Source organism: Oncorhynchus clarkii, chromosome 26, assembly GCF_045791955.1.
Source record: "Oncorhynchus clarkii lewisi isolate Uvic-CL-2024 chromosome 26, UVic_Ocla_1.0, whole genome shotgun sequence".
In the NCBI taxonomy this organism is placed as follows: domain Eukaryota; kingdom Metazoa; phylum Chordata; class Actinopteri; order Salmoniformes; family Salmonidae; genus Oncorhynchus; species Oncorhynchus clarkii.
This window is the reverse complement of record NC_092172.1, coordinates 5,947,609-5,972,644: the sequence shown is the minus strand read 5'-3', so window position 1 is coordinate 5,972,644 and position 25,036 is coordinate 5,947,609. Positions and strand designations below refer to the sequence as shown.

Here is a 25,036-nt window from a genome sequence, read left to right as displayed (position 1 = left end):
GTCGAGTTTTGGAGTGAAGTGAATAACTACACGGACTCTTCCCGGGTCAAATCCTTATGAAGAACTGTGCAAAGCTGCACGCGCTGCCCTCTCATTGCAACACTCAAATGCAGAGGTTGAACAGCTGTTCAGACAAATGAGAGTGGTCAAGTCAAAGTTAAGAAATAGAATGTCACTGCACGCTCTCAACTCCATACTCCCGGTGCGGTACGGACTGAAGCTGGCTGGAGATACCTGTTATACCTGCATAAACTACCAAGTGAAGTTCTGCAGCAGTTTGGCACCACAGCAGCGTACAGCTTTAAGGCCACTCCATCCTCTTCTGCTGGTTCCAGCTGCGTGACAATGCATTTGGACAGTGAAGATGAAGAGGATTTCCTTGCCAATCTATGATTCATCATATTTACAGTACACGTAAGCAAGGAGTGGACTTTCTGGAACTGGCGGAGACACACAGCTGATGGTGGCAGTGTGCACTGCAGTGTGAGCGAGAACAGTGGCAATATCTGGGGGAAACCATTGAGCAGCTAGCCAGCCAAGCAGCACAACAACCTGGAGAGATCTGGAGAGAGATGCCTAGCGCACACGTCGTTATTTGAGTTAAGTTGCTTGTTCAATAAGATAGCATATATACCTTGTTATTAGCTTGTACCTATAATTGTTGCTCAGTTAGGTAGCATGTTAACTAACTACCAATACACTGCTTAAAACTATAATTGTTCAGAATGTGTAGGTTTAATAGTTAAAAAGAAAATAAATCAAATGTAATTGTTCAATAATGTGAAATTGTTCAATAATTCAATGTGTTGTGTTTAAAAATAAAAATATCTGATCATATAAAATGTGTTATAAATTTGTTATATTACTTTTACAAATAAAAATGTGCTAATAAACAAATCTAAATTTGTTTATTAGCAAATCTAAATCTAAACGAATCATATTTTTCGCCGAGATGGCCAGTCAATTTGAGTAACGTTATTGTGTATTATTCGTAATGACGCAGTGTTACGTTATTACGTAATGACGTCATCGCGCAATGACATCACAACGCCATTTAGCAACAAATCGACCTGCCTCTAGCAACTTCCCCTGAAAATTCGCTGGCAACACTGCTTGCTTCACCTCTGTCATTGCGTGACCTGAGGCACGGCCGCCCCTGCGCTCAAATCCAAACCCACTCACCCTGTCTGACCTTATACCGATTTGTGTGTGTGTGTCCTCTCACCGTAGGGTTTCGTTGTAGATCTCCACCATGCTAACAGTGATCTTGAAGTCCCAGTCGGGCGCTTTCTCAGTCACCTCAGAGAACAGCAGTCTGAGAGCCCTCTGGTTAATGCCCGGGTCCTTGGCCACACCCTAAAAAAAAAGGACAGACAAAACATTTGCTATTAACAACCACTACAACACATCTCTTCATTTCTCTTTCATCCTTAATTTATCTCCTGCAGCCATGAGAGAGACGGAGTGAGAGCGAAAGTATGTGTGTGTGTGTGTGTGTATGTATTAGCAGCAAATACCTCCATGGTGTAGGTCTTTCCTGAGCCTGTCTGTCCGTAGGCGAAGATGCATACGTTAAAGCCATCAATACAGGATGTCACCAGGGACTGGACCTCCTGGAACACCTGGTTAGCCAATCAGAGAGGGACAGTTAGGATGACAGCTGCTGTGATTGGTGACAGTAAACCATTAGAATATAGAGAGATCGCAACATCCTTGTGGTGTATCTCGATAATCTAAAGGGGCTTCCTCTCATGTTATTACCTTCATACACTGCCCTTTCCCACCTGGACAAAACGAAAACCTATGTGAGAACGCTGTTCATTGACTACAGCTCAGCGTTCAACACCATAGTGCCCACGAAGGGCATCACTAAGCTAAGGACCCTGGGGCTAAACACCTCCCTCTGCAACTGAACCTGTAGTCAACATAAGCCACGCTGATCCTCAACACTGGGGCCCCTCAGGGGTGTGTACTTAGTCCCCTCCTGTACTACCTGCTCACCCACGACTGCGTGGCCAAACAACTCCAAAACCATCATTAAGTTTGCTGACGACGCAACAGTGGTAGGCCTGATCACCGACAATGATGGGACAGGGAGGAGATCAGAGACCTAGCAGTGTGGTGCCAGGACAACAACCTCTCCCTCAATGTGAGCAAGACAAAGGAGCTGATCGTGGACTACAGGAAAAGGACCCATTGATATCGACGGGGATGTAGGGGAGCGGGTTGAGAGTTTCAAGCTCCTTGGTGTCCACGTCACCAACGAACTATCATGGTACAAACACACCAAGACAGTCGTGAAGAGGGCACGACAACACCTTTTCCCCCTCAGGAGACTGAAAAGATTTGGCATGGGTCACCAGATCCTCAAAAAGTTCTACAGCTGCACCGTCGAGAGCATCCTGACCGGTTGCATTGCCACCTGGTATGGCAATTGCTCGGCATCTGACCGTAACATGCTACAGAGGGTAGCGCGTACGGCCCAGTACATCACTGGGGCCAAGCTTCCTGCCATCCAGGACCTATATATAGGTGTCAGAGGAAAGCCCAAAAAATTGTCAGAGACTCCAGTCATTGACTGTTCTCTATGCTACCGCACGGCAAGTGGTACTAGAGCGCCAAGTCTCGGCCCAAGAGGCTCCTTCACTTCACTAGGGTTGGGGGAATCATTCCGAATTTTGGATGAAAATCTGCCTGTTACTCAGTCCCAGAAGCTAGGATATGCATATAGTTAGTAGATTTGGATAGAAAACACTCCGAGGTTTCTAAAACTGTTAAAATAATGTCTGTGAGTATAACAGAACTGATATGGCAGGACAAATTATGGGATTTTTGTTTTGAATTTGGCGCCCTGCAATTTCACTTGCTGTTGTCGAGGTACCAGAGAGGTTAACAGCTTCTACCCCAAAGCCCGTTGACTGCTGAACAATTAATCAAATGGACACCGGACTATTTACATTGAGCCCCCCCCCCCCCGCTCCAATTGTTTTGTACACTGCCTCTACTTGCCGTACCAACTAACCTGTACCCCCGCACATTGACTCGGTACCCCCTGTATATAGCCTCGTTATTGTTATTTTATTGTGTTACTTTTTATTATTTTTTACTTCAGTTTATTTGGTCAATATTTTCTTACGCTTCTTCACGGTAAGGTCTACACTTGTATTCGGCGCATGTGACGGTTATAGTTTGAGTTGAAACATCATATGTTGCTTTTACCTGTTGTGCATTTTCTGATCGGCAAAGATGAAGGCAAGGAAGACACTGAGACTATTGAGATGTACTCCAAGTCATGACGTTCTACTGACCCCTTCCTGCGTGGCCTGAGGGTGGAACACCTTGTCCAGTTCAAAGGTCATCAGTTTGCCCTTGTTGGAGAGGTAGAGAAGGGCATCGTCATCTGGGTCAAAGCTGACCATGTTTTCGGCAGAATCATGCTCCCCCCGGCACACCGGCCGCACCCGACAGAACACCCTGATGTTACCTGGGAAGTGAAGGCAAGAGGAGACAAATTACAATACTGTTGTTTTGGGACAACAAATGCAAAGATCCACTGCTTTTGAACAGAATTGGATCTGGTATGTACAAAGATGCACCTGTGGAATGTACACACTATACACTAGCTAGTACGAACGACTGATATCACTCTCACACACACACCTCTCAGAATGCACGGTCAAGGGGTCGTACCTTTGAGGCGCACCAGCTCGTTGTGGCATTTCTTCCTCAGGTTCATCTCTCTCTTGTACTTCCTCAGCAGCTCTTGGTTGGCACTGCTCACCTCGCCTATCACCTGGCAGATCTCCTGCTTGGCCTCGGTCATGGCCTTCTCCAGCATGAAGGGGAAGTCCTGAACCTGCCTCTTCAGACAGTTGTAGTCACAGGTGAGAGTACGCAGGGCTGGCTGAAGCGTCAAAAGGTTCATACGCACACCTGGGGACAGGGAGGGACACACATTTTGTTACAACAGTGAATAAAACAGAGCACACAAACATTCCTGGGTCATATTCATTAGGAAGGACAACAAAATCGAATAAAACCTGAAGTTGTCCAGTAAGGGACACATGTACTTTTTTTGATGGAGAATGTTTCGCTACGGTGTGCCCTAATGAATACCGTCCGGAACTGCAATGTGCATACTTACAAATACAAAGAAAAATGCATAGTCCTAAACGTACGGCTTTACCTGCCAGGTTCTCATGCACGGCCTTCATCTCACTTTCAGCCCTGATGAAGGCCTCTTCGATCACCCTGTTCTTCTCTTCCTCCAGGTTCTGCATTTCAGCCTCCAACTGGCCCTGGGCCCGCTCCATCTCCCCCTCGTACACCAGGATCTACAGGTGACAGAGAGAGGTTAGAGTAGATCTTGGGACAGTACCAACACACCACACTGGTCTGGGTGGGGACTGGAGCGTGTTTGGTGGTCTACCTGTAGCTAAAAGCTAGCATAAAAGCTAACAGCACGGGAACTCAGATCTAATAGCTACCAGGGCATTTGAACTAAGGGCAATTTTTAGGGCCTTCCTCTGACACCGCCTGGTATAGAGGTCCTGGATGGCGGGAAGCTTGGCCCCAGTGATGTACTGGGCCGTACGCACTACCCTCTGCAGTGCCTTGCGGTCGGAGGCCGAGCAGTTGCCGTACCAGGCAGTGATGCAACTATCATTACAGCTAAAAGCTAATCCAAAACAACCATACACTGCACCCCAATACAGGAGTGGAGGACCCTTGAACAGATTTAGGGTAAAGTTTGTGTGTGTCACTCCAGCACAGGTTTTTGGTGGGGGTTGAAACCACACAGATGGGCAGAGTTTGGGGAGCAGGGTGCCTGAGACACAGGAAGTGATGTAGTGACAAAACAGGAAGCACTATGAGGGGCCTATCAAGGGGGGCCAACCTTAGACAACCTGCAAATGATCTCGCCATTGCCCCTTCCGACGGCCTTGGAGAGCAGGCCGCAGATACGGCTGCGGTCCGCACGCAGCTGAAACCAAACGTAAGCGAAGAGAGAGGGGTTAACACGGCCCATGCCACTACAGGGGAGGGGATGGGACAAGGGTCGAACCAGTCACCTCTACTGGGAGGGAGGGGCGTTTTTATGAAGGACCGTACCGTCACAATCTACTACAAGGGGGTGAGTTGGATTGTATCAATGCTTGTACCAGGGGGAGGAACGAGGAGAACTTGAGAAATATCAAAGACCAACTGGTGAAGGAGCTAATGGGATTAGGAAGGGGCACAGAGGGTTATGCGTGTGTGAGAGTAGTATGTGCGTGTTGTTAGATGGTTGTGTGTGTGCGTCTGTGCACATGTGCATCTCCTTATGTGTGTACCTGAGCTCGGAGCTGGGTGCTGGTCCTCTGGGACTCATGCAGCTGTGTCTCCAGCTCTCGGAGCAGCTGTCTCTGCAGTGATAGCTGCTCCTGCAGGGCGGCGCTTTTGGCCTGGGCCTCGGTTACCGCCTGCTGAGACCCTGACGACTCCACCATCTCAGTCACATACTGGACGGAGAGAGAATAGAGAGAGCGAGATAGATGAGGTAGGAGGAGAGAGAAAGAAAGGTGGGGAGCAGAAGAGAGATCGATATCGTAAGATCACCAGGGAACACAATTCAGCAGCAAATGCTCTCATATAACTCAAAAACATTGGATAGGTGGTAAGCTACCAACATATAGCTTACCCATCCTATCATTTCAGATCTGTGAGGGACCATTAAGTAACATAGGAGCTAGCGAGGGGTTGTGTTTGAAATGGGACCGTTTTTGGCGATTCCTCACCTTGACCTGATGGGTCCGGGCAGCCTGTCTGGCCAGCTCCTCCTCACAGTCTCTGAGCCGGACGCTCAGCTGCTGTTCTACCTCCCCCTGCTGACACTTGGACTCCTCCAGTTGCCTCTGCATCTCCCCCGCGTGGAGCTTGGACTCCTCCAGCTGTTGGCTGAGCGTCTCCACCCGGCTGGCCTTCTCCAGGACCTGCTGCTCCAACTCAGCCAGCCTCCTCTGCCTCGGTCTGGTCTGGCTCTCCCAGAGAGACACCTCCTCACGCAGGGCCTCCACATCCTATATAACATACAGTTATAATACACCACACACACTTATAACACTGCCTCTACTCGCTCTCTGGCCTGGTACTGCCAACGAGATACCTTGCCACACAGGGCGTCAGTACCCTACACACAAACAGTGCTATAGACAGAGCTATAATGGGTTTTCACAACCTCTGCCCTCACTTGATTTTGCCCATCCGTACCTGGCTGTGGGGGCAGTCAGTGGCTGTGCAGGCCGGTGGAGGAGCCTCCTGGAGCAGTGAGGTCTTGCATGCCTTCAGCTCCTGCTTCAGCCGCTCGTTCTCGACCACCAGCAGCTCCAGGTGCTTCTCCAGGTCGGTCGCCCCCTACAGGACAGTAGGAACAAGCACATTTTGTTATTTAACTAGGCAAGTCAGTTATGAACAAATTCTTATTTTCAATGACGGCCTAGGAACAGTGGGTTAACTGCCTGTTCAAGGGCAGAACGACAGATTTGTAGCTCAGGGATTTGAACTTGCAACCTTTCGGGTTACAAGTCCACCGCTCTAACAATTAGGCTACCCTGCCACCCCACATGTCAGTATCACACTCACAAAGGCACCACACGGAGGGATATCAATATACACAGGAAGGAATTAACGCTCATTCACACACACAGGGCAATGCACAAGCACTTTTTCTCTGACTATTGTTCAATATCTGCCCCCGGACAAACATCAGTGAATCAACAGAACACATGCACATCTACATACCATTGTACCTGCCCCCTCGCCCTGACCTCCCCCTCTCACACACACTCACATGCAACACCTGTGAAGCAGAAGTGTGTCACGGTGCAATCTTACACCTGGAAGAAAAATATATGTCAATTATCTTGAGCTCGTCTTTCCCAGGCTTTCCCAAGAATGTAGGCCAGCTGGGCTCTGCCCTCATTCTCTTTTTCCATCCCTCCTCCCTCACCAGTCTCTCTCCTCCCGAGTTTCCTCCATTCCCCTCTCTCTCTTCTACTCACCACCCCTGAGTGCAGTCTCTCCACCTCCTGGGTCTGGTCTGGCAGCTTCTCCTCCAGCTCCCCCACCTGTGTGCGCAGCGCTGCGATGAGCTGCACTCCTTCCTGAATGAGACAGTTGCTGTGCTGCTCCTGTGGCTCAGCCAGCCTCTGCACTGCCCGAACACCTGCAACACACACACAGTGATTACACATTACATACACGCACCCGCAAAATTTAAAAACAAGACACACACGCCATCCAGCCCCATAGCAGTGGATAATGCGCGTTGACAGTCGGTCACAGCCGTGACACACAGCCTTCTTCTTGCTGACAGGCTGGTTTGTGTCAGTACTGGGAACACTGTCCTGACAGATACACCACGAAGAGACCATTCGGGGTCATTCATTTCACAGTAATTATTGATGTATCAGTCAGTCCCCCCCCCCCCATCCCCCTCCAGCTACCCGTTCCTCTCTCACCGCTGGGCAGTGCTGTGTGCAGCTCCTCCGGTAGCGTGTGTATGAGGCTCGTCTTCTCCTGAAGACTCTGTTGGTGACTCTGCTGCGGCCTCTGCAGTTGCAGACACCGGGAAGCTTCCTGGCGTCGCAGACGCGCCTGGAACTCGCACACTTTCTCCTGCAGTGTCTAGACACACGCACGCATGCGGCAAAAGTCACAGGTTAGAAGCCAGACGGGACAATTCCAAGGGAACGAGGAGGCGTAAAGGTGGATTGGTCAGTTTATAACAACATCCATGTTCACAGGTTTGATCAAAACCGACCTATCCAGTCAGTCTATAGGTAAATCGATTTGAATGCAATCACTTTTTGACAGCATCCCCTTTGATTTACACGTTTTTAGATAATTGACTTGAAAGGAAATAAAATGAACGTTTTTTTTTTAATACAAATTTATCTTCCAGAAATTATGAAAGTTTGACAACCTCGTTTGCAAGATTTTAAGTGACATAAATCTCAACCGATGATCTTTTCCAGTGATGAAGACATGGATGTCTCATGGTATGCTGGGGTATGCAAAATGGGTCATCTTTGAGCACCCCTTTATCTCTTGAATGTTTTGGCCTTCAGGCCCAAAAAGTCACTTTGGGCACTTCTACAACAGCCATTGGTGTGTGGAAGGTTTCGTTCAAGTCAAAAGGGGTGCTGTCAAAAAGCGATTGAATTCATATGGATATACCCCTATATGGTGGTTTTCAAACATCTCCTCTGGGACCCCCAGACATTTCACAATTTTGTTATAGCCCTGAACTAGCTCATCTGCACTCACCTGACAGTTTATTAAGTACACCACCCAGTTTACGAAAATGGATCGCTCCTACAACTTGTCACGGATGGGCTATTGCAGCAGACGACCACACCAGGTTCCACTACTATCAGCTAAAAACAAAAAATGGCTCCAGTGGGCACGCCATCACCAACACTGGACAATTGAGGAGTGGAAAAACAGCTCCTTGTCCAAGGATCCCAGTTCCTGTTGTGTCCTGCTGATGGCAGAGTCAGGATTTGGCGTAAGCAGCATGAGTCCATTGGCCCGACCCTGCCTGGTGTCAGTGGTGTACTGATGTGGGGAATGCTTTCCTGGCACACGTTAGGTCCCTTGATACCAATTGTGCAACGATTGAACCACACAGCGTATCTGAACATTGTTGCTGACCAAACCCAATAGAGCATCTTCGGGATGAGATGGAATGGGCTGTACCGCTGTCCAATCTGCAGGAGCTGTGTGACGCAATCCCTGTAGAACATTTCTGACACCTTGTAGAATCAATGCCCTGAAGAATTCAGGCTGTTCTGGAAGCAAAGGTGGGTCCAAACCGTTTCGAGATGGGTGTACCTAATAAACTGGCCGGCGAGCGAAAATCACCTAAATAAGGGTTTGATGATTAGTTTTGTACTAGTTCTGGAATGGATCAAATACATTGAACTGCATGTGGTCCCTGAGAAAAGATTTGAAAACCACTGGTCTTCACAACTAGACTCAGATGCAGAGATGAAACTGCTACTCTACCAACTGAAACCACCTACAGCCATACAAATCAGACTAAAGAAACTAAAATACTAATCACACACACAGAGAGAGAGAGACAGAGACAGAGAGACAGAGAGAGAGGGAGAGAAGACGGATACAGCTGGAGACTGCAGAGAGACCGAATGAGGACATTACATAGGCAGATGTCCAGGAACAGGACCAGGTCACCTTCTGTGAAGGAAAGCGGGATGTGGGGAGGAGAGAGGAATGAGAGAATGTACAGCAATGAAAGGTGTAGTGGGCTGGAGGAAGACAAAAGAGAAATGGCCGGTTGAGATAAAGGAGAAACAGCACAACAATGAATGAAAGAGGAATATGGAGGAAATGCAACGATTTGTTGAAGAGAGAGAGAGACTGCTTTTTGTGTACGCGTGTAAGTTCGCACGTGTCTACCTAAAAGCCACGCGTCAAAAAGGCACGGACCGCACTGTCATCTTTAATCTATTAGACCTGTCGCTATGAGGCGCCAATGTCATCTTATGAAGTGCTGATTGTGAGCTTTATGAAAGCACTGGGTGCTGTCAACGCAAGTCTAAATCCAAGTCACAGGGGCAGATTAGGATGCTTGTCACGAGGCACTGGACAGAACAGTGTAGAATACCCACACCTTAGGGGTATACTACAACGCAGATCAATGACTTAGCCAGCTAACTTGCCTAAACATTCTGAAATAACTTTTTCTTTTGTAGAAAGATGGGTCAATCAGACATGCCTAACAACCAATTATCTTTCCTAATGAACCAGAAAATCAGTACTTATTTATGTTTATCCAAGATAGCTGGCTAACTCATTGATCCTGCTTTTGTAGTACAACCCTCTGTGCTGTGCTCAGTGGGGCACAACAATGTGGAACGTTCCGATGGAAATGTACGAACGACATGCCTCTTAGTCATGTGATTAAATTAGGTCTGCTATATTTGTGACATTTCTACATACAACGCTCAGTCTGTTACACCCTCCTGAGCGAAGATCTGTGTTGTTGTAACAGTGTGTGCTCTACCCTGTGTTATTCCAAATGCTGACAGAGCAACACAATCCTGAACACATGAAATAAAACCACAGGAGGGATACTGTGCAGACACACAGGATTTTCTGTTCTGCAGAGTACACAGTGTACAGGATAATGACAGCTATGCTGTATGTATGTATGTATGTATGTATGTATGTATGTATGTATGTATGTACAGTTGAAGTCGGAAGTTTACATACACTTAGGTTGGAGTTGTTAAAACACGTTTTTCAACCACTCCACAAATGTCTCCTTAACCAACTAGTTTTGGCAAGTCGGTTAGCACATCTACTTTGTCCATGACAAGTACATTTTCCAGCAATTGTTTACAGACAGATTATTTCACTTATAATATCACAATTCCTTTGGGTCAGAAGTTTACATACACTGAGTTGACTGTGCCTTTTAAACAGCTTGGAAAATTCCAGAAAATTATGTCATGGATTTAGAAGATTCTGATAGGCTAATTGACATCATTTGAATCAATTGGAGGTGTACCCTTGGATGCATTTCAATGCCTACCTTCAAACTCAGTGCCTCTTTGCTTTACATCATGGGAAAATCAAAAGAAATCAGCCAAGACCTCCACAAAATTGTAGACCTCCACACGTCTGGTTCATCCTTGGGTGCAATTTCCAAATGGCTGAAGGTACCATGTTCATCTGTACAAACAATAGTACGCTAGTATAAACACCATGGGACCACGGAGCCGTCATACCGCTCAGGAAGAAGACGCGTTCTGTCTCCTAGAGATGAACGCACTTTGGTGCAAAAAGTGCAAATCAATCCTAGACCAACAGCAAAGGCCCTTGTGAAGATGCTGGAGGAAACAGGTACAAAAGTATCTATATCCACAGTAAAACGAGTCCTATATCGACATAACCTGAAAGGCATCTCAGCAAGGAAGAAGCCACTGCTCCAAAACCGCCATAAAAAAAGTCAAGACTACAGTTTTCAACTGCACATGGGGACAAAAATCGTCGTTTTGGAGATATGTCCTCTGGTCTGATGAAACAAAAATATAACTGTTTGGCCATAAGGACCATCGTTATGTTTGGAGGAAAAAGGGGGAGGCTTGCAAGCCGAAGAACACCATCCCCACCGTGAAGCACGGGGGTGGCAGCATCATGTTGTGGGGGTGCGTTGTTGCAGGAGGGACTGGTGCACCTCCAATTGACTCAAATTATGTCAATTAGCCTATCAGAAGCTTCTAAAGCCATGATATAATTTTCGGGAATTTTCCAAGCTGTTTAAAGGCACAGTCAACTTAGTGTATGTAAACTTCTGACCCACTGGAATTGTGATAAAGTGAATTATAAGTGAAATAATCTGTCTGTAAACAATTGTCATGCACAACGTAGATGTCCTAACCGATTTGTCAAAACTATAGTTTGTTAACAAGAAATTTGTGGAGTGGTTGAAAAACGAGTTTTAATGACTCCAACCTAAGAGATGTATTGGTGTGTGTGTGTGTTAGAAGCTCATTAAAACCGGATCGATAAATCCACTGTGTCCCACTCCCCAAGGCTCTTACTGACCTGAACCCCCCCCACCAGTTTAGCCAGTGAAACCAGGAAAAACAAGTGCCATGTTGGGAAAACACCCACCAATATGAACGATACGCTAGCCACATTGACCTAGTTAGTTGAGTATTAGTTGTGTGTGTGTGTGTGTGTGTGTGTGTATGCACGGTCATCTCACCTGTATGAGTAGCTGTTGGTTGTGATTGTGCTGGCTGGTTTCTAATTGGTCAGTAGTGGTCAGAGCGGTACGTTGTGGGAAAGCGGCTGTGGGTAGAGACAGGAAGGAGCAGTCCTCCTCACCATCACTCATCAAGAAGTCCACTGAGCTCGCTACGGACACACGGGAGGGACAAACAAAGTTAGGGAAACACAAACATACACTCACAGTTACACACACACACACCTCTCTCCCCTATTTTCACTCCCCAACCTTCCAAGGTTCGCACAGACAGTACCATAGAAACGAGCACAGCTAGATAAGCAGTGTGATAACCCAGGCCTAAGTAGGTGATATATACAACTCCATACAGGCCTGTTTACCTGTGTGTGTGCGTGTGTCTTCGTGTATTTGTTTGGGGACCCAGGGTCTTATCAACCTGAGGACAATCAGTGCACTGTGCTACTGCACTAGGTCCATTCTACACAATCAACCCTACAATATTAACCTGTATTAACACACATGCTCAAACAAACATGTAGTTTCTAATACACGCGTAAGAGCAATTTAACTGAACGAAGCACCTTATGCATACAATGGATCACAGACTAAGGAAAACACGCACCAAGACAAACACACTTATTCAGGGAAGTAGTGCTTAAAGTATCCCCCACACAGTCTACAAATACATTATGTGTACAGAATGTATGTGTACACAGACTGCGCAAATCAGTTTAATACAGAGACACACGGGTCGACTCACAGCTCTGTAAGGCTGGGAGAACAAAAAAAACAAAACAGCATCCCTTCGGTAACTGATGACCCGGCAGATGAAGTCCCACACAGCGGAGTCACACACGCACAGACAAATGTACAATACATACACACAAACTCGCACACCATTAGGAGACACACTGTGAAGTACTATACGACCGACGCGTAAACACAACCATCCTCTCCTCCTCTACCTTCCGCTCTCAAATAGCATTACACTGTCCCTTTCTTTCTCAGACAGTCACCTCGCCTCTCTTTTCTGCACTAAGCACAAATCACAGTTGTGCTGCTCCGTCGTCACCTTGAGCAGTCCTGCAAGAGCACTGGCACAGAGAAGCGCACACCCACAGACAGATGGACACACACACACACACACCGTACACACACACACACAATAGGTCCAGTGTTTGCACTCCTGGCCCCTGGACTGTGGCTGGGGGGGGATCAGCTTTAAGCTCTGTACCCGATAGAGACGCACTCCTTCAGATGAGAGACGCACTCCTTCAGCTGAGAGAGGTAGAGAAAGAGAGAAGCCTGGCACACACTCACTCCTCGCCGCTTTCTCAGACAGCTGGCATACACTCTTCCTTTCCCCTCTCCAGTCAGATATAGGAATGCCTTCTCTTCCTCTCCTCTTTTCCAGTATCTCCCGTCTCTCCCAGTGTCACTGAGAGGCACAGCTCATGGGAATGTGTCACACTCCTCTACTCTTAGTAAGAGTCCTGTCAGACAGGCAGCACACACACACACCTCTCCCATTCCCTCCCACGCTCCCCTCCCACCCTCCCTGTCATCCCAAAAATGTGGTCACAATGGTTTAGTCCCACCCCTGTCACAGAGGGACTCCCTTGCTGCCCAATGGGGTGGGCCTACAGAATCCACTCACCATCCAATGAGACGTCTTTCTTCCAGAGCTCCTGCAGACAGGGGGCGTGGCCAAGGTCCCAGGTCTTTCTTGTTCCGAACATGACCACAGGGCTGAGCAAAGCACTGGGTCTCTGGACCGGCTAGAGAGACAGAGAGATGGCAAGATAGAGAGAAACAAAGAGAGAAAGACATTTACATTTTTTTGTAATTTAGCAGACACTCTTATACAGAGCGACTTACATACTGAGCCACCGTGGGAATCGAACCCACAACCCTGGAGTTGCAAGCGCCATGCTCTATCAACTGAGCTACATCATATTATATACACAGAGAGAGAGAAAAGACATGAGCTATAGCTTGCGGTTAACATTCCCTGTGTTAAAATTTCATTGCTATTATTGATTTTAAAAAAGGTTATTGCTTTGGCAATATAAGGTAACGACTTGTCATGCCAATAAAGCTAATTGAAAGTAACTGAAAGAGAGAAATGTCACTGAAAGAGAGAAAAAGACTGACAGCACGGTATGAGAGCGATAGGAGAGGAGAAAGCGCGCTCGTGTGTGAGCATGAATCTGTTTACACAGTGGGTGGTGGGAACAGCCTTCAGAGTTCATGATGCAACACAGAAGAAATTAGAAAGAGATGGACAACATTCCTGCATGACTGACCGTCACATTCACAGCCGATACTGGGTTGTTATTCATTTTTCGGACACCATTTACTCCAAACGGAAAACGTTTTGCAACTATTGGCCAATTTCAGGTAGGTCCCGCCCTGTTTTCATTCGGTTTGCTTCCGATAGGTTCAGCTTGGTTCCTAGTGGTAACCAGTTCCCTGTTTAATACAGCCACACTGGATACACGAATACTGATCTGGGCCCGGTTTCCCGATAGTGACGGAACTTAAGCTTACGAGTGTTATAACGATGCATCGTTCCTATAAATGGCCAAATAACTCCTACGCATTTCCCAAAACACCAGGTAGGGAGATCTTTCAAAGTGTGTTGATACTGATAGGATTGGAAGAAAAAAAATGCAGCACTGCTCTCGGATGAGCTTTCTCCATTCCAATGTTACCTTAACATTGGGAATTATTCCACAATACTGACAACAGATCAGCTCCTAGAGAGATATGATCACCAACAGTGCCCTTCAGAAAGTATTCACACCCCTGGACTTTTTCCACATTTTGTGGAAATCGATTAAATTGAGATTGGTTTGTCACTGGCCTAGACACAATACCTCATAACGTCTAAATAGGAATAATGTTTTTAGGAATTTTAGTGTGTACAATCATTTTTAATAACTACCTAATCTCTGTACCCCACACATACAATGTGTAAAAAGGATTATTAGGGAAATCGTTCTTGGAAAGCATGTAAACGTTTTAATCTAACTATTATATAAATCTGACTATTCACACTAATCAAGTTATTGTGTGCATGTAGCCACACTCATTGAATATCTCTTTGAGCATGGTAAAGTTATTAATTACACTTTCGATGGTGTATCAATTCACCCAGTCACTACAAAAATACAGGCGTCCTTCCCAATTCTGTTGCCGGAGAGGAAGGAAACCACTCAGGGATTTCACCATGAGGCCAATGGTGACTTTACAACAGTTACAGCGTTTAATGGCTGTGATAGGAGAAAACTGGAGATGGGTCAACAACATTCAGAGGTGGAAAAAGTACCCAAATTGTCATACTTGAGTAAAAGTAAAGATCCCTTAGTAGAAAATGACTACTAAAAAAGTAAAAGTCACCCAGTAAAATACTAACTTGAGTAAAAGTATTCAGTTTTAAATACCCTTAAGTATCAAAAGTATGAGTCATTTCAAACTCCTTATATTAAGCAAACCAGACCGCACCAATTTTTTAAATATTTGTATTTATTTACGGATAGCCAGGGACAGTGGCTCGATGATTTTATTCATGTGCATGTATGGCTTTTAAGTTGTGTGTGCTTGTTTTTTTTAAATGGTCGAATTAATAAACTAAAGGACACTAAACCAAGGGACACACAACACTCAAGACATAATTTACAAACAAAGCATTTGTGTTTAGTGAGTCCACCAGATCAGAGGCAGTAGGGATGACCACAACAGATTGGCTCAAACTCATTATGAAGGAAAGAAATTCCACAAATTAACTTTTAACAAGGCACACCTGTTAATTGAAATGCATTCCAGTTGAATACCTCATGAAGCTGGTTGAGAGAATGCCAAGAGTGTGCAAAGCTGTCAAAGGCAATGGGTGGCTACTTTCAAGAATCTAAAATATATTTTGATTTGTTTAACACTTTTTTGGTTACTACATGACTCCATATGTGTTATTTCATACTTTTAACATCTTCACTATTATTCTACAATGTAGAAAACAGTAAAAATAAAGAAAAACCCTTGAATGAGTAGGTGTCCAAACTTTTGACTGGTTACTGTATGTAAATTAGGTTTTTGCATTTCATTTTCAATAAATCAGCAAAAATGTCTAAAAACACGTTTTCATTTTGTCATTATGGGGTACTGTGTGTGGATGACGGGTGAGAACACAAAATGCGGAATAGGTCAAGAGGTATGAATACTTTCTGAAGGCATTGTAAATACTGAGGGGACTTATTCTAGCCTAATGTACCAAATCCCAGATTTTGCACATCATTGAGCACACGTTACATATCATGAAATACACTGAGTGTACAAAACATTAGGAGCAGGTGTGCTCCTTCAATGACATCGACTGACCAGGTGAATCGAGGTGAAAGCTATGATTCCTTATGCCACTTGTTAAATCCACTTCAAAATCAGTGTAGATGAAGGGGAGGATACGGGTTAAAGAAGAATTTTGGATTATTAGAATTTTTGGACATGGATTATGTATGTGTGCCATATAGAGGGTAAACGGGCAAGACAAAAAGTTGTAGATGGATTTAAATGGGGTATGGTAGTAGGTGCAAGGCACACCGGTTTGAGTGTGTCAAGAACTGCTAACGCTGCTAAGTATTTCACGCTCAACAGTTTCCGGTGTGTATCAAGAAATATCCACCAACCAAAGGACATCCAGCCAACTTGACACAACTGTGGGAAGCATTGGCGTCACATGGGCCAGCATCCCAGAGTGACACGGAAGGGCAAAAATGCATCCAACAACGCGCTTAGCTTTTCTGAGGCAGTCGGTAAATCAACTTTAAAAACAATGGTTTTGGGAAATAGCTCGGAGATTTAACGATGCTCCTTTGAAGGTTGTAACGAACTTAGCCTTAAGACGCTTTTGGGAAACTGGGCCCTGGTTGGCTAAGTTCATAGTTAGAACCTTCCCAAAACCCATCTTTATTAACGTTTCATTTGAGGCCGCTCGTAATCTAACGCCTGCCTGAATCAGGCCACTTGTAGAACAGCTAACGTGCTGACAAAACTGGAACCGAGCGTGCATCCGCATGTGCAATTGAACACACATTGATTTTGTTCACCCACATCAGAAGCGATCCGGTCACGCAAGTTGAAATATCAAAACAAACTCTGAACCAATAATATTCATTTGGGGACAGGTCAAGAAGCATTAAACATTTATGTAAATTTAGCTAGCTAGCTTACTGTTGCTAACTAATTTGTCCTGGGATATAAACATTGGATTGTTATTTTACCTGAAATGCACAAGGTCCACTACTCCGACAATTAATCCACAGATAAAAAGGGAAACAGAATTCATTTCTCATCATCTCTCCTCCTTCCTTCAGACTTCTTTTTACTTCACATGACAGTTGGCAACCAACTTTACAGTGCATTACTACAACCGACAGGAGTGCGGATCTTTCAATCACCCACGCGTTTATATGCTCCTAAAAACCAATGAGGAGATGGGAGAGGCCAGACTTCCAGCGCATTGAGGGTCACAAATATAACTAATTTCTATTTTAGCGCCTGGCCATGCAGACGTGCGCGAGTAGTTAGCGACCGTTCTCTCTGTGTGGTGTTACATCTTCGGCAGTTGTAGGAAAGATGAATCTTACATTTTTTTTTTTTTTTTTTAAACACTCGTAAACCTAAGTTCCATCGATATCGAGAAACTGGGCCCTGGACAGTTGGAGGTTAGGTAGCACATTCAAGTATGTACTGCATGTGGCAATGACATCGGGACATTGGCCTTAACGAAATGCCTGTCTTTATTTTTATTTAACCTTTGTCAGGCCATTCTGGTGGCTCCATCACCACCCCAGTCCCAAATGGACCAGAACATCTTCCTATTCCGCCAACCCACTGCCTTCCAGACTCTCCCTTGTCCTGATCCCTGGTCTGAGCTGGGGCACGAGGGTCAATCCAATCAGATTATACAGGACTGACCTCAACCTGGTCAATACTGACCAATAAGATTATACCGACAGTGATGACCAGTTTACAGCTCACAGCCCCACACAGACTGGTCCGACCTTAAAGCAAATCAGCGAAAGAGTGAGACTCAAGACAGGAGCCACATTACCCCACACCCAGAATAGCCTACACTGAGCAGTTAAACACGTTACCCAATACTAAACTGTCTCTTCAACTCTATACTCCTTGTTGTACTACACCACCACACAAACACAGTAATAAAACACCATTCAACTACAGTATACGTAACACTCCCACCACACACACACACACAAGCCACATCAATGCATTACTCAACACTATTCAGCTCCATTCAAGCTACACATTAGAGGGGGATACAATACATGTGAATGCACCCAGTGTGCAAATATAGCAATGCCTGCACAAAGAACCTTGCAGAAACGTCAAACTCACACCTGCATGTGTTTGGTGAGTCCCATGATTGGGTGAATCTGTGACCACTGAAGAGTCATTGTCATGGATCATGTGGTCAGTCTGGTTCAGCCCGTGTGTGTGCGCGTGTGTGTGTGGTTGTATTGACCATAACCCAGAGTTGACTGTTCTGTCGGAGAGGTGGTGGGTCAGCAGGTCCAGTCCAGGACCGCTGTATTAGCTAGTCTAATCTCGCACAGCGGGAAGTTCCCCAAAGTACTGTACACACCGTTCCTTGTGTTCTATTGTACACACATTTTTCAGCAAGTGTGTGTGTTCATCAATGTACTGTTTACCACAGCAGAATATCCAGAACAGAGGTTTACCGTACAAAAGGCCCTCAGAGTTATTTTACAAAGTGTTAAAATAGCCACAGTACTATACTAAGTTCTGTCCTTGGTCCAAACAGGGTCTATCTGGAATCCAGAGCCCATGGATGGATCTCAAGTCTAATGGGTCTTCCTTTCCTTTCCTCATCTTATTTCCTTCATGTAGACTGATGTGAAGAAAATGCCTAATCCACGGAGTTGCTGTCACCAGTCATGTGTCTTCAGGTCAGACTACAGAGATGCACCAAATGAACTGGACCATAGTCTGGGCCTCTATCTACCCTCCCATAGTATGTGTATATCAGAATTTACCTTCAGTCTATACAAAACCTGAGAACCAACCCTGTGTCCCTGAATGAAACCATACCCTTTGTGCGATTCCGAAGGGAATGTGGTCCTGTTTGTAGTAGTGTTCTTTGTCTCGATCGTGCCAGTGTTTGTTGATCAGAGATCCCATCCAGCCAATCATCCTGCCTGCCCCTTAGCCCCTGGCCCTTGTGGCAGTCACCCTCCTAAAGACAGACACACAATACCATGTGACCACTCTTACACGCCTATGTATTCCAAATAACTACAAATTAAATACAACGTAAACACACATGCAGACCCTTCCACGAGCCTGGTGGCCATCATAACATCCTCACTCTACCATCTGACAGCACACACACACACGCATGGTATCCACAGAAAGACATCGCTATCCGTAGCGACAGGCAGTAGCTTGTACCAGCGGTATGGACAGGGTTAGGCCCCACCCACGAAGACACAGGAAACGCAGAATGGACGTTGCTATTAGCCACTGATCTAAGATCAGGTTATTTAACACCCCAACCTAACCTAAACCATTAGGCTGATTAAATAATACCTTACCCTGGACCAGTGGTAAGAGGCAACCTCTACCTCCTACACTCATTTACCCATAATCCTTTAAACCCCACAACAGATGGCCTCCTTTATAACACATCTTCCTCTGAGGAGAAGGATCATGTTGTCCCTAACCACAGATCTAGGATCAGATCTATCACCATGGATCGATCTTCAAATCCTAGCTTTTAGCATTAGGGGGGAATCCAAAACTGACCTTGGAGCAAGAACACCATCATTGGGAAGACTGGGGTGGTCACTTTAGGGATTTTGTCCTCACTTGCCTCCCCTTGTCCACCCCTTCTCCCCCTATGACTGCAGGATGGGTGATGGGTGGCCTTTCGATCTTTGCTTCCTTCCCTCACCTAATTTTCCCTCACCTCACCTCTTTCTACTCTCTGTATTCACAGCACAGACTATAACATCGGACACTTTGCTTAGACGGTAGTGCCGGCAAAATGAAAAGCAATCTCATTACTACAAAGCTCCAGTGAGCTCAGACACCCCCTGTGGCTTTTCCTAGGTTGTAGAAAATGAGTCTGTAGAGGCAAGGTAATGTGATATCATTGTGTAGATCTGTGGCTAAAGGCAACTTTTACACTGAGCTTGTGATAGAGTTGTGGGTGCCTTTTTGGTTCATGCGGCTCTCTGCCAGCCCCATAGGGGTTGAAAATAAAAAGAGTAAAGCCATTCAGCTAATCTAGATATTTACTGCTTCCAAGGTATTGTCCTCACAGAAACATACACGCACGCTTGACGCTTGTCAGGTTTCTAGGTTACCACAGTGACCACGCTCCCCATGGTTCGTTGAGCACAAGGCATGGTGTGTAGGATATGGTTACACACTCCTGTCGGCACTCTGCCTTCTATAGTATCAGCTGTCTACTCTATGCGCCAGGAATACTGCAAAAACAACATGGCCCTAGTGCAGTTGTTGATATCAATGCTGAGGAACAGGGGGAGGACAGGAGGGGCTGGCTAGCTGTGATATACTGTGAGGAGCTACTGTTGCAGGTTCTCCCCCCCCCCCTACTCTATGCTACTTTAGCTAGCGTTTAGCCTCACTGCTAAAGCAGAGCATTCTAATATTTGATGACAGCAGAGGAAGGGCTTAGCATAAAGCAGAGAGGATATGACGAGAAGCCACCCCCCGCCTCTCTCTCCCTCGTATTGTTTGTATATCCCTCAAGTATTTTTGGCCCTCTTATCGCTCTCCTTCCATTTGAGTGTATCCTCCGAGGATCCCTCCCTACTCTCTTCCTCTCCACAGTATGTGACTCTCACTAGCCCAGCTAGAGTTAAGACTCGCAGCTCTACCAGCTAACCTGCAATCCACTACTGCCTATACAAAACAAACAGTTCAAATTGATAAACTATCAAGCAATAAAAGCTCTATACAACCCTCTAACTAGCACAAAGAAAAAAATACAAATGAGTAGTCAGACCCTTTGCTATGTGACTCGGAATTTGAGCTCAGGTGCATCTGGTTTCCATTGATCATCCTTGAGATGTTTCTACAACTTGATTAGAGTCCACCTGGGGTATAATTCAATTGATTGGACACGATTTGGAAAGGCACAAGCCTGTCTATATAAAAAGGTCCCACAGTTGACAGTGCATGTCAGAGCAAAAACCAAGCCATGAGGTCAAAGGAATTGTCCGCAGAGCTCCGAGACATGATTGTGTCGAGGCACAGATCTGGGGAAAGGTACCAAAAAACATTCTGTGGCATTGAAGGTCCCCAAGAACACAATGGCCTCCAAGTTTGGAACCACCAAGACTCTTCCTAGAGACGGTCCCCCGGCCAAACTGAGTAATCGGGGAAGAAGGGCCTTGGTCAGGGAGGTGACCAAGAACTCGATGGTCACCGACAGAAATCCAGAGTTCCTCTGTGGATGTGAAAGAAACTTCCAGAAGGACAACCATCGCTGCAACAGTCCACCAATCAGGCCTTTATATGGTAGAGTGGCCAGATGGAAGACATTGCTCAGTAAAAGGCACATGACAGGAGGAAACCTGGCACCATCCCTACAGTGAACCATGGTGGTGGCAGCATCATGCTGTGGGGATGTTTTTCCAGCGGCAGGGACTTGGAGACTAGTCAGGATCGAGAGAAAGCTGAACGGAACAAAGTACAGAGAGATCCTTGGCGAAAACCTGCTACAGATCACTCAGGACCTCAGACTGGGGCGAAGGTTCACCTTTCAACAGGACAACGACCCTAGGAACATAGCCAAGCCAACGCAGGAATGGCTTCAGGACAGGTCTCTGAATGTTCTTGAGTGGCCTAGCCAGAGCCCGGACTGGAACATCTCTGACAGAGCTTGAGAGGATCTGCAGAGAAGAATGGGAGAAACTCCCCAAATACAGGTGTGCCGTAACAAAATGTGGAAAAATTCAAGGGGTCTGAATACTTTCTGAATGCCCTGTAAGTAAATATACACTACTCAAAAAACTTATGGGAACACTAAAATAACACATCCTAGATCTGAATGAATGAAATATTCTTATTAAATACTTTTTTCTTTACATAGTTGAATGTGCTGACAACAAAATCACACAAAAATTATCAATGGAAATCAAATTTATCAACCCATGGAGGTCTGGATTTCGAGTGACACTCAAAATTAAAGTGGAAAACCACACTACAGGCTGATCCAACTTTGATGTAATGTCCTTAAAACAAGTCAAAATGAGGCTCAGTAGTGTGTGTGGCCTCCACGTGCCTGTATGACCTCCCTACAATGCCTGGGTATGCTCCTGATGAGGTGGCGGATGGTCTCCTGAGGGATCTCCTCCCAGACCTGGACTAAAGCATCCGCCAACTCCTGGACAGTCTGTGGTGCAACGTGGCATTGGTGGATGGAGCGAGACATGATGTCCCAGATGTGCTCAATTGGATTCAGGGCTGGGGAACGGGCGGGCCAGTCCATAGCATCAATGCCTTCCTCTTGCAGGAACTGCTGACACACTCCAGCCACATGAGGTCTAGTATTGTCTTGCATTAGGAGGAACCCAGGGCCAACCGCACCAGCATATGGTCTCACAAGGGGTCTGAGGATCTCCTCACCTCTGGCGAGCACATGGAGGGCTGTGCGGCCCCCAAAGAAATGCCACCCCACACCATGACTGACCCACCGCCAAACCGGTCATGCTGGAGGATGTTGCAGGCAGCAGAAAGTTCTCCACGCGTCTCCAGACTGTGACGTCTGTCACATGTGCTCAGTGTGAACCTGCTTTCATCTGTGAAGAGCACAGGGCGCCAGTGGCGAATTTGCCAATCTTGGTGTTCTCTGGCAAATGCCAAACGTCCTGCACGGTGTTGGGCTGTAAGCACAACCCTCACCTGTGGACGTCGGGCCCTCATACCACCCTCATGGAGTCTGTTTCTGACCGTTTGAGCAGACACATGCCCATTTGTGGCCTGCTGGAGGTCATTTTGCAGGGCTCTGGCAGAGCTCCTCCTGCTCCTCCTTGCACAAAGGCGGAGGTAGCGGTCCTGCTGCTGGGTTGTTGCCCTCCTACGGCCTCCTCCACGTCTCCTGATGTACTGGCCTGTCTCCTGGTAGCGCCTCCATGCTCTGGACACTACGCTGACAGACACAGCAAACCTTCTTGCCACAGCTCGCATTGATGTGCCATCCTGGATGAGCTGCACTACCTGAGCCAGTTGTGTGGGTTGTAGACTCAGTCTCATGCTACCACTAGAGTGAAAGCACCGCCAGCATTCAAAAGTGACCAAAACATCAGCCAGAAAGCATAGGAACTGAGAAGTGGTCTGTGGTCACCACCTGCAGAACCACTCCTTTATTGGGGGTGTCTTGCTAATTGCCTATAATTTCCACCTGCTGTCTATTCCATTTGCACAACAGCATGTGACATTTATTGCCAATCAGTGTTGCTTCCTAAGTGGACAGTTTGATTTCACAGAAGTGTGATTGACTTGGAGTTACATTGTTGTTTAAGTGTTCCCTTTATTTTTTTGAGCAGTGTATACACACACACACTACCGTTCAAAAGTTTGTGGTCACTTAGAAATGTCCTTGTTTTCCATGAAAACATAAAAAAAATAGTTGCAAAATGAATAGGAAATATAGTCAAGACGTTGACAAGATTAAAAATAATGATTTTGAATTGAAAAAATAATTGTGTCCTTCAAACTGCTTTCGTCAAAGAATCCTCCATTTGCACCAATTACAGCCTTGCAGACGTTTGGCATTCTAGTTGTCAATTTGTTGACATTTTTCACCCCATGCTTCCTGAAGCACCTCCCACAAGTTGGATTGGCTTGATGGGCACTTCTTACATACCATACGGTGAAGCTGCTCCCACAATTTCTGAATAGGGTTGAGATCCGGTGATCCATTATAGACAGAATACCAGCTGACTGCTTCTTCCCTAAATAGTTATTGCATAGTTTGGAGCTGTGCTTTGGGTCATTGTCCTGTTGTTGGAAGAAATTTGGCTCCAATTAAGCACCTTCCACAGGATATGGCATTGCAAAATGGGGTGATATCCTTCCTTCTTCAAGATCCCTTTTACCCTGTACAAATCTCCCACTTTACCACCACCAAAGCACCCCCAGACCATCACATTGCCTCCACCATGCTTGACAGACGGCATCAAGCACTCCTCCAGCATCTTTTCATTTTTTCTGCATCTCACGAACTTAAATATATCTGTCCATAACACTTTCTTCCAATATTACGGACACTGTCAGGCACACTAAACTTGAAATAGACTACAGTCAAAAATATTGCAAATGAACAAAGACCGTTTATGGCTATGAAAATAGGAATAGAGAAACAGTCCAACAAGCCCCTTTTCTCAGTCTCGTTGTGGGGCGAGGGCTTTCAGTCTAACACAGCTACAGATCCACTGTCTGAGCAGGCTCTTCCTGGGAACCATAAAGCCCTGTTTATTGGAACATTCCTGACGAAGGGGTTAAGGATTTGAGTTTTAATAATCACAAAACACATTTCACTATGCTTTCACTGCCCTGTAAGGGGGCTTTGACAGACCCAATTATGAGGACTGTTTTAGTGCTCCTAGAGAGAGAGACAAGGGCTTTGTATCACTAACAAAGAGCTCTTTAAAATTTACCAGCCTATAACATACATTATTTAAACACACAAGGCTATAGGGAGTCTGACAGCACAAGCTTCCTGTGGTCAGGCAGTATGTCACTGTCTAGCTCCTACTGTAGTCAGATGGCCTGAAGCCCCCCCTTGAAGTAGAGCTTAGCGATATGGCCTGAAAATCATCTAGATTTAATTTTTTATATATATATTTTTTTTATATATATAAGTTTAACCTGCTTTTTTGCAATAATCACTGATCTGGCTTTCAAGTCTATGAAAATGACATTTTTGTTACAAATTTAACCTGAACCGTGCACTAATAATGAGCAGGTTTACTTTTAATGTCATGGGTTTTGTCCTGGAGGTAGAACTGTGATTTTCCCTTAGATAGGCAAGCTGCAAAGTCAAAATGGCCTATTTTGTAAAAATTCATATAAACAAAAATATTTGCTTTCGGTCTGTTAAGGGAATTTTTATCTATAATGACTAATTATGTATACATTTCAATCAGGATGTACTAATCAGAATACTATTATGTTACTGTATATGTACTAACCAGAATACTATGT

The 25,036-nt window shown here is 45.7% G+C and overlaps 1 protein-coding gene across 16 annotated transcripts in view; it reads right to left on the bottom strand.

Moving 5' to 3' along the window:
* LOC139384494 (kinesin-like protein KIFC3) overlaps positions 1 to 25,036 on the bottom strand; it is a 62,873-nt gene that overhangs the window by 10,428 nt on the left and 27,409 nt on the right. For 6 of the 16 annotated variants that reach the window (XR_011628866.1, XR_011628865.1, XM_071129307.1 and 3 more), the window contains 12 exons: positions 13,419 to 13,539; positions 11,780 to 11,931; positions 7,500 to 7,665; positions 7,041 to 7,204; positions 6,250 to 6,393; positions 5,778 to 6,059; positions 5,334 to 5,501; positions 4,187 to 4,334; positions 3,691 to 3,933; positions 3,309 to 3,484; positions 1,518 to 1,622; positions 1,226 to 1,356 (listed from right to left, as the gene is read on the bottom strand). Coding sequence is in view for 14 of the 16 variants with exons in the window: in XM_071129299.1 (XP_070985400.1) it covers positions 1,226 to 1,356; positions 1,518 to 1,622; positions 3,309 to 3,484; positions 3,691 to 3,933; positions 4,187 to 4,334; positions 5,334 to 5,501; positions 5,778 to 6,059; positions 6,250 to 6,393; positions 7,041 to 7,204; positions 7,500 to 7,665; positions 11,780 to 11,931; positions 13,419 to 13,539 (2,000 nt within the window). In the remaining 2 variants the exon portion in view is untranslated. Of the gene's footprint in view, positions 1 to 1,225; positions 1,357 to 1,517; positions 1,623 to 3,308; positions 3,485 to 3,690; positions 3,934 to 4,186; positions 4,335 to 4,897; positions 4,985 to 5,333; positions 5,502 to 5,777; positions 6,060 to 6,249; positions 6,394 to 7,040; positions 7,205 to 7,499; positions 7,666 to 9,204; positions 9,241 to 11,779; positions 11,932 to 12,521; positions 12,593 to 13,081; positions 13,255 to 13,418; positions 13,540 to 18,889; positions 18,944 to 25,036 lie in introns of those variants that run through there. The other 10 variants (XM_071129303.1, XM_071129294.1, XM_071129295.1 and 7 more) reach the window with 6 other exon arrangements.